The sequence below is a fragment of the Arvicanthis niloticus genome, chromosome 18 (genome assembly GCF_011762505.2).
Source record: "Arvicanthis niloticus isolate mArvNil1 chromosome 18, mArvNil1.pat.X, whole genome shotgun sequence".
NCBI lineage: Eukaryota > Metazoa > Chordata > Mammalia > Rodentia > Muridae > Arvicanthis > Arvicanthis niloticus.
This window is the reverse complement of record NC_047675.1, coordinates 40,689,918-40,700,363: the sequence shown is the minus strand read 5'-3', so window position 1 is coordinate 40,700,363 and position 10,446 is coordinate 40,689,918. Positions and strand designations below refer to the sequence as shown.

The following is a 10,446-nucleotide window of genomic DNA, read 5'->3' as shown; positions in this document are numbered from 1 at the left end:
AAAGAGACAGCAGCAGAAGAAGCAGCAAGGAATGACACACAGGACCTGCAGGTCTGCAGGCTTTACGGTACAAAGCTCCTTGGGGTGCAAACCTGTAACCTCAACAACTGAAGCAGGAGGATCACAAATTCAAGGTCTGACTGGGCTTTTGGAGTGAGATCAAGGACAGTCTAGTAATTCAGATCCTTGTCTCAAAAGTTTGAGGGGGCTCTACAGACACCTCCGTGGACAGAGCTCAGGGGACAGAGCTCTGTGGTGGTGCGCTCTCTAACACACACACACACACACACACACACACACACACACACACACACGGCTCAGTTCTCATTCCCCGTGTGCAAGGGGAAGAAGAAAGGGATGAATGGTAAGCAGGACATTAGCCTGCAACATATGATTTTCAGGAAAATCATGATTTAAAAGCCCAGAGTTGGGACAATCTCCCTACAAATAGGCCGTCCATTCTCTTTCTGTTTCAGCCAAGTTTCCTCCTAAGGCTGAGCCTTGGGGTTCATGCCCATACCTCTTTGCCTTCAGAGATTCCTGCCATAAAGCACGTTCACTATGTAACCTCATGGTCATGAACTCTGCACCCCCCCCCCCACACACACACACACTATAATGGGCAGAAACCATGAACCAGAATAAAATTTCCCTTCCCTGGACTAATCCTGTCAGCTGTTTTATGGAAGCAATGAGAGGTTACCTCAACTGAGTCCATAGATACAAAACCTAAACAAGCAAAATAGAAAACAAAATATAAAATAAAACAAAGGGGAATCAAGGACCATATCCAAATGCTTTGGTGAGAGTGAGCTTAACCTCTACTAGGTTATGTGAGGACAGGTCTGAGTGGGTCACCCGGCATCACTGTTGCTGAGCGGCTGACTCCTCCTCCCGGGTGTGAGAAAGCCCACAAGAACTCCATGTTCCCCCACTGGCCTGACTTTTAGAGTCCAAGCTCCAGAGCTGCCGATAAACCAACAGCTCTTTCTTTTCATTCTCCACAGAGCTATCACTAAAGTTCATCCTTGCAAGCCAAATTAAAAAAGAAATTTAATAAATTACAACTTTCAAAGAATGTTAAAAAAGCCCACGGGCGTCTAAGAAGTGCTTAAAAGAAACAACAAAGTCTTAAGCCTGAGACAAATGAGTTTACTGTGTGTTTACTGCAATGTTGACTTAACATCTCTCAGCAGAAGGTCTCCTACCTCCACTTACCGCGGCTTTGTATGATAATAGCGGCATTAATTTTAAAATAATCATGAATCAATCATAGGCTCTGACTCTTGTTTTTACTGGCAACAAAACACTCTAATTAGCACATTGGATGCTTTGCAGATAGGCACGGGGTGACAGCACTCTTCTGTTTAATTTCTCCTAATTACCCACAGTAAATGAGGCTGAAGGAGAACGAGAGCTAAGTTACAAACCCTGTTAACTTGTCCCAGGACATAAACACCTCGACCTTCCCATAGTGGATGTACAGAGCTCCGTAACCAAGACAACGCTGACTCTTAGGGGTACAGGGCTGTCCTGTACACGGTAGTATCAAACATAGCCTTCATCTCCAACCAACGGGTGCTGGCTGGAACATCTGTCCCCTAGTCCCTTCTCGCTCCAGACATTGCCAAATATTAACCGAAAGCCAAATTACCCAACTGAGAACCACTAGACAGACAAGTCGTCACTCCAAGCTAACATAAAGACCAAAGGTCACCACACACATTGCTCTAAAAGGTTGTGTTAAGAGACACTACAAGGCTGAAACATGTCTAACTGGAGATAGTTAAAACTGATTAAGGGACAGGAATGAAATGAAAAAGATATATCTAGCATCAACTTCAAAGAAAAATGAGCTGATTCAAAATTATCTCCTAGTTGCATGGAGCCTCTGGTTCCTACAAAGTGTAGGGGTTTCCTAAAGCATCTACCAAGAGTGTGCTCTGTTGTGTGTTTAGGCTGTTTCATACCAAACACTCCAGGAGGACACAGATGTTCAGGTACGGACTTGCCTTAAAGTCACTCTGCAGGAAGAACAGATCATGTGTGCTACACTGGATACCAACAGCTTTTCTGCTAAACATGCAATTTGGGGTTCTGCCCTCTTAGGAGGCACTGGTAGGGATGTTCCCAATGACCACACTATGGCAGTGAGCTTTTCTGGTCACCAGGGGCTGGTCCAGGGTGGCATGAGACCACGTATACACTTCGGGAACTGGTGCCACGCTGGACTTCATGCTTGTTTGGGCTTGCTCACTGGAATCTGGCAGAACAGTGGAGCTTAGAGCATCACCTGTCCTTCTGACTCTCCCAACTCCCCTACAAGTCACCATATTCCTTGATGTGGATGGTAGTGAAGAGCCATTCTTCAAGGCTGGGTGAGGGAGACAGGCAGTATCAGGAGTATCCCTCCACTAGCCCTCACTGATGTCCTATCTCTTCCCACTCCCGCCTCTACCACAGTGCAGTTATGGTCTGAGCATCCTCTACTCCAGTGTGGACACTCAAGGCCTTGTTAACAACCAGAGCTGTGTGCTATGTCTGCACTGAAATACTCTTGACAAAGCTCTTTCATCAAAATTACAGAAGCTGGAGCTGCTTACTGGATGTCACAGGCAGATAGGCTGTGTGCTTCACAACCATAAACTCTGATGTCCCAATCAAATGGCAAACCATGCTTCTGTGTTTTACGTCTCCATTTAGGAGGGAAAAAAATTATACTTGGTGCCTTACTAAAATAGCACACGCCTTCCTAAAGCTCCTACACAAGGCTCTGGTTAGGCCACCATTATTCCGTGTCAACAACACAGAGGACTGATGGGGATGGAGAGATACAGGGAGGGGGAATGAGATGATGTAGCCCGGGAGACTCCAGGCCGTCACAACCATTTACTCCAAGACATCATTGTCCCTGAGAAACAGGACAATGAGAGAACATATTGTTGGCAACTTCCCGTCCCTTACAAAACCGAGTGACCACAGTCTATTTCAGGAATCAATACAGACCAAAAAGTAAGGGCTATTTCTTGCAGGAAAATCTTTTTCCACTTGGCTCTGTATTGTCACGAGAGACTGAATAGCTGGTATTTTAAACTTCTTTTTATTACATTTTAAATATTATCCATTACATGCTGCTAATAATTCATCCGTTAAAAGACAAATATGAACTTTCTGGTTCATTAAATCTTACTAATTAAGCTGGATTTTAATGGAAGAAGGTTAAAAATGAAGTGCCTTGTGGGGGGAAAAAACATATCTAAGCACCGAAAGACAGAAATCTCCATTATGACTCCAATGTCAGTCCACCAACAATACCTGCAGCCCCGTAATAACAAAGGCAACTGTATCGAGAACAAGGAAGGAGAGCGAATTGGCCCGAGCCCATGAGAGTATTAGGAAGGGATGTTTTGCAGGCTGACACATTTCTGCATTATTTGCTGTGGATCTGATAGCCATACAAATTGGAACTGCCAGGATGTAATGATGACTTCCCCAGACACCTGAGAACACAGCCTTGAGTGAAGAGCTTACGCTGAGCCACGCGCGCCAATCCACTATCCAGGGAAGGTGTAAGGAAGTACCTCTGCTGCTTCTTAAAATGTGCTATGTTCCTACCTGGAATTTCATGGCCCCCAAACTCCTGATGCTAGCTGTACCCTGAACCTTCCCTCCCTCTCTCCCGACCCCGCATTTGCCTCCTCCCTTGAGAGCCTGGGCCTCCTTCAAGGAGTCTGTGAACAGCTGGTTCCTCTGCCCTAGGCTCACCTTCTCATAAATCAGAAGCCTCCAGTGGACATCAGGAGTGAGGGCAAACAGCTCATCTTTCTAACACAGTCAGACCACGCACTGCTAAAGCCATTTCTATCTAGCCTGAACTACACTATAAGAAACAAAGTCTTTTCAAGAGAATAAAAGTGATGGAATAACCCCGCACCACACACACACACATCAGACTGTCTAGTGAGAATTAAAATCCCACCACCCAGATAGAGAATGCATGTTTTTGAAATTCACAAAGAGTCAGACTAGGGTCGCTTCTAAGCCTACGATCTTCAACCCTTCAAATGCTTATCATCCGGTAATTACCGGACAGCAAGGTAACTGATAGCTACTCTGCTTCCTCTGTTATAGAACCATTTCAATAAAGACCAGGGTGAGCTGACGTCTAAGCAATTGAGTGTTGCAGGGACCCAGTCCATGGCTGCTCACTGAGTAACTTCAAATTTATATACAGTGGCACACAAATTATACACTATAAAATTCATATTTTGTATGAATTCTTTTAATATGTGGCTTTATCATGATTTACCATCATCGTCGTCATCATCACCTGCACTACTACGTTCTAAGATACTATTCAAGAAAGAATGTTGCTTGGTTTCTGTTGGAACTGTGATGGACTTTCACCCTACCATCACCCGAGGTGCTGATGCTGGACTCTTTATCCCAAGGCTCGTGCAGTCTCTGAAGTTGCAGCCGGCCCTGTACATTTTAACCTAAGCTGGTGAGAGCATCTCCTCTGCTCAATTAGTGTTGCTGCAGAATACCATTTCCTCTTGTGGCTGATAAAATATTAATCAAAAACAGGAACTGAGCGATTTCTCAGTGTGGATGTCTCCTAATGGTAATACAGGGCGGCAAAGAGAGATCTAGAGGTCGTTTAATAGTGACTGAGGAGGCAGAGAAGAATGACATGGAGACTAGGGAGATGGCAAGAACAGTCTGAGAGTCAGGCGAGTTGTCTCCACTCAGCACAGAAGAGAACTGGATGTCCACACACCAAGGTTCCTGCCAGGCCTGAGGAACAGTCTGAAGTAGCCTTTGGTGCTGTCAAAGGTAACAACAACACCATGGTGTTGCTGTTTGTATTTGTAATCTGAACTTCATTTTTCCACCCCTTCGAGGTTTCATGACTGTACTTCCTGCCTTAGTAAAGACCAGACAGCAAAGATAGATGAGTCTCAAACCTACATCGTGAGTTTACAACATCTGTCTTCTGCTTCCTTCTATCTTTCACCTCCACGGCGATGCATCCGTGTGTGAAAAGAACACATAGCTTCAGGTACACCCAGAATGGAAGTGCAATCGGCTTCAGTCAAATTGCTTCTTCTCTCTGACCCTGGACTTCCTGAATTAGTGCTACAATTGTCATCTTCTCCATCTAGAACCAAAAGTATGTTAACATCTTGGAAGGCATAGGTGAATTCTCTCCACACCCCACCATCCAACCCTGCCCCCATAAGCACATGTGCTCTCATAGGGCCAGAGCAGACTTATTTCCAAGTAGGCTGATGCCCCCAAGAATGAGTTTCTTTTTAAAATCAATGACTGACTATTATCTAATACTTTGAGAAATCCAGCTGTGGGCAACTGTTAAGCAACCCAACCTGAAAACCCAATATTTCTAATGCTTACCTTAAAAGATAAGATACGTACATTTTTTTTTTAGTGCCATGTCAGATGGTGTTCAAGTGGAAAAGTCTATGCAAAAGTCCCAAACTCTGATAACACCAGAATCTGGAACTCTGGCCCTCAGTATTGTCTACAACAGACTTTGGATTTGTTCTAGCGAAATAGAGGGACAAGTATAAAGCATTTTGAGAACACCTATAAAGTCAGAAACAGGCACAGCATAACCCCTAAAGGGGGAAAATGTGTGTTTAAAATTTACCTTAGGTAAATGAGAAAGTTTATATCACTGACGGGTGTGAATGTCTGGTCTCTCCCTTATGAGTAGAGCTGTCCACCCTACAAAGGATGGAGCCTGAGTATATGGGGAGTCTTCTATCATATAGCTAGAGGTTAGCAGTACCAGATTGAGTACTTTCGATACAGCTTTGATAATTTTCTGCCTTCTCTACACCTCCCCCCCACCCCCCGACTCTTTCTTAGGACAGTCCATCACTGCCTACTCGCTCACAGTGAAATGTTGCACTGAAAAGCAGAGACAATCTACAAGGTGAACACTGAAGCTTCTCTAGATCCCCTGGCATCAATAATCAAGCCCTGTGAGTGAGCTACCCAAGGTCGGGATGCAAGGCTGTCAATTCTTCATGATGTACTCACACAGAATGTGTTTGCTTGTCCGCTAAGGCCGATGGATGCATCTAGAACCAGCAATCTCCTTGGTCCTGCCAACCCATCCTCCATGAAGTGCCTATTTGTTCGGACTGCAGTCCAAACACCACTGTTCAGAGCTCTCTCTGTTCCTTTTACGTGTGAGTCATGGCAAAGTACAAACTCACCAATCTTCTATCAGAAGCCATCAAGGACCCCCCTCCCTGGACTCAAAAAGCTGAACTTCAGGGACTTTGGGTAAAAGGGAAGTCTCTATGGGAAGACTGGGTCTGGTGAGGGTGAACCCCTTCATCTAATGCATGAGCAGCAAGTGTGAAGATTCACAAAGCTGTCTTGGCATTCTGTCCCACAAAGTAAACACCACCACCCCCACGGCCCTCCCACCCACCTCCTCACATTCAGTGGCCATCCCTACTTGCCCGTGTCCATTTATAATTGGCTTTCTTGGTGCCACCATTGCCGAGCATTTGGCTTTCTTGGGATGATACTTTTTTTTTTGTCCTGCCCAAGCACCAGCAAGATTAAGGAGCCTCCCCTCTCTGCTCTGTGCGTGCAAAATCATCAAGCAGAGCCTAGGAATTACCACCTGCTTCCTCATCCTCAAAAAATGGAATTGAAAGTCTTGGAGACATTAAAACCAATTAATACTGTGAAATGCTGCTCAAATTACCCTCTTTAATGTGTGTCCTCTTAATTACCATCTGCTTTTACATCTAAAAACTTCACTCCGAGTGTTCCTGTCATGATTTTTGGCTCTTCTCACCGCAATCCATTAGAATGATAAAAAGCCATTTTAAAAGTTTAAAGTCTGGCTTAGCGATCCCACACCTGGGAACTCGCCCCATCAGAATCAAAGCATCCGTCTAGACTGGGCAAGGGTGCTGACTGCATCACTATTCATGGCCAGCACGAAGGGAAAAACCTCAGACACTGTGTGAAAGCCCAATAGACCCCATTTGGGGAATGGTCATGAAATCAGGATATAATTGAGGCAAGGAATAGTGTCCTCCTGCTTACGAGAAGAGCAAAATTCAAATCTCTATGCATAGACAGACCCTACATTTTATATCAAGCAGGTATGGGGGGGAGGGGCACGTAAAAGTCCTATCTTAACAACATTCAAACTGCCATAACAAAATGTCATGCCCATGAAGGTTGACTCCAGAGACTAGAAGTCTAAGGTCAAAGTGCAGTAGATGTGGTGTCTATGGACAGTCTACTCTAAGGGTGTGGAAGGCACCTCCTCACCTCATGTGGTAGAAGTGAAAATCTCTCTTGTACTTTTTGAAAAACAACACTCAGGCTTTCTATGAGAATTTCACATTTGTATTTGATCACATCTACCCCACCCCCACCCCCCACTCCCTGCTTCCTACTGTTCTGAGATTCCCCCAGGCCACATCCCACCTCAATGTCACACCCTTGTTTCATGGCCCACTGGGTCAAATGGGTATTGGCTGTAAGCATGAGCAAACCACCAGGATCCATACCCCTAAGGAAAACTGACTCCCTCCACTCCAGCTCAACTGCCAGGAACTCCTCAGCTAGGGGTGGGGACTTCATGTGGCCCTCCCTTCCATTCTGAAATGCTGATTGGTTAGACTTGGGCAAATCTCATCCAGGCAACCCCAGCTACGATGAGTACCTGATGCAACGGCTCTGTCATATCCAGAAGACATTTTTTTTTTGTTGTTCCCAGTCCTCCCTGACTTTTGCCTCTTACAGTAGTCACACTCTCTGTTCCAGTATATTCCATGAGCCTTGTGGGGAGGGAGTCTATGAAGACTCTACCCTAAAGCCCAATGACATCCTAAAGACATCCACACATGAATTGGGATTTCAACCTATCATCTTAAATAATGGAAACAAACATTCCAATCATAGCAAATTCTAAGTATATGTGTGTGTGCGCACACACACACACACACACACGAGTGTTTTATATACATATACTCATATGTGATATATGCATTCTACACATAATAGGAACACATATCATATGTGGAGGAAGCAGACTGCTGTGTCTTATCCTACATAGAAGGGTTTGAAATGGACAAGGCAGGAGGAGTGAAAAGATTGGCCCCAAGATGGGATCGAAATAATTATCAGAATAATGCACTGCTAATAAGAAAAACAAAGGGCAAAGACCTGGGTATCCCTCACTGAGTCTCAGATGTCCAGCCCCTGAGCAATGAAGCATGAGTGGTTTTAATCCTCATGCTTGGGCAACTGTGACTCCTGTTTCACAGAAGAAATAGTGGCACACAGATAAAGGTCAGGGCCACTTGTACTTGCTTCAGAGACTGTCTCTGTCTCTGCAGAACCATCAAATGGCAACCTCAGACCAGAACGATAGCTCAGCCAAAATTAGATTTAGACAACTTTGCAAGTGTTATGTAATCAGTGTGAGATATCCATCTCGGGATGCTGAGAAGACTTCCTGAGATTTTCTGCGATGGTACACATCACCTTTGCTGGTCCTACAGAAAAGCATGCCTAGAAGCACCTCGGGATACATGTTTATGTCTGCATGTGGATGTCTGGTACAGTGTTGAAACACTACTTAATTCTCAGTGAAGTCACATGCAAGGTATTTGTGACATGTTCTCCAGGAGCTAAGAAAGATCCCAGCCCTGGTGGGGAGCAGACACTGTTGGGCAGAATGGAGGCCTTCAGAGCGAGAAGGCACACTTTCTGTGAGGCTGGGAACTTTTATATGCGGCTGGCCCATTTCCCAGGACATTCCGCGGCGCCTGGTACGCGGCTGACATTTCTATGGTTTTCTGAAATAAATGGAATCTGGGCACCTTGTGAATATGCCTTGTTGCTATTAAAACTGTGAGTTTCTACTTGTGTAGAAATGAAACAACACCACCAAAATTACTCCTGTGGGAATTGTGTGTGCTTTACGTGAAGATAACTTTAATAACGGCAAATACAAACCAGCAACAACTGCCACATACAAAACTCCAATTAAAAGGCACTGTGCCAGGCCTTTAAGGACTTACTTCACGTTATTCTTGCAGGATGCCAAAGAGATGCTAGAACTCTCGGATAGGGGCCAAGGAAATGGGGGTGCCAAGAATTTAATATCCTAGTTGAAGGATGTCTAGCTAGTCGTGAGCACACTGGATGAGCAGGCTTGTCCCTCATCAATTCTCTCCATCTCTGTGTGTACCTATGTGTTCAATGACTGATGAAGAGAAGATTAAACAGTAGAGCATCCTGGTCAATTTCATATGAGCTTCTCTTCCAGCAACCCTGAGTCCTGGGGAGGGCTGAGGATTGTGATAGGTGTATTAGTGCCCGGGAAAATTTCAGTGTTGGCACTCTCTGGACCACAAAATGGCAGTTACAGGATCCAAACCCAACTGTATCCTCCTCTCTGATGGCTCCCATCATAATTCAGCAGACATTCATTGAGACACCATTATGATATCATGCCCCCAGTACATATATTGACTTGATAGTGGGGCAAGAGGTGTGCACTTAGAGCACAGCTCAAAACAATTCTAGTTCTGGCATTTTTCAGTGGCTCATCCTATTATTCCCCTGTGGATATTTAACTCATCACAATACACTAGGAGACTAAGAACAGTGTGTGCATGTCTGGCGGAGGATCACGTGTGCATGTGTGTGATACGAGTTTAGCAGGGAGAGGACCGGGTATCCCGTTACATCTGATAAATATTCTGTCAGAGGAAAAGTAATTCAATAATAAATGAGGCGTTCCATGCTACGTCGGCTTCGGGAGTATCATTCACACTACGATAAATCTGACCTAAGGTTTTAATATTAGAAGATATCTGGTTCATATTTGAAGGATGGCCACCCTGGTTTCCCAAATAAGAACTGCATGTAGGATTTGTGTATGTGTGTGAAACTTTAATATATACATATAGGAAGCCAACAGATAATATAGTGAAAATTAAGATCACCACTACTGGGGAGGAGAAAAGATGGCTCCTTAGAAATCAAACCCATGTGTCCAGAAAGACGGCGAGAGCTAGCAAAGGCAGCTGAACACTGACAGCACGAGCCCTCATCTGTGGCTTGTACTTTGAAGCTGCAGATGAAATCGTGCAGCTGGTCTTCACGTTCAATGATGGAACCATGGCCGCCTCTCTTATTCAGGTATTCGATGCCTCGATGTAGACTTTTTAATAGTCTAATTTTTAAAATTAGAAATTAAAATTGAAATGAAGTAGTATCAGGAAAGTGGTTGTGTTTAAATTATGTTGAGTGACAGTAGACATTTCTTTCAACTAGACATTTGCCTATTCATTCACACACACACACACACACACACACACACACACTCACACACACATAGATACATATAGACATTAGGCTGGAGAGGGAGCTTGG

At 44.6% G+C, this 10,446-nt stretch overlaps 1 protein-coding gene across 8 annotated transcripts in view; it reads right to left on the bottom strand.

Moving 5' to 3' along the window:
- The window catches only part of Wwox (WW domain containing oxidoreductase), a 902,911-nt gene that overhangs the window by 547,235 nt on the left and 345,230 nt on the right, over positions 1-10,446 (bottom strand). The window contains exon 9 of one of the 8 annotated variants that reach the window (XM_076915925.1): positions 4,486-5,161. The exons of the other annotated variants lie outside the window; for them this stretch is intronic. Within the exon in view, the coding sequence (XP_076772040.1) occupies positions 5,096-5,161 (66 nt within the window). The 3' untranslated portion in view covers positions 4,486-5,095. Of the gene's footprint in view, positions 1-4,485; positions 5,162-10,446 lie in introns of those variants that run through there. 8 annotated transcript variants of the gene reach the window in all.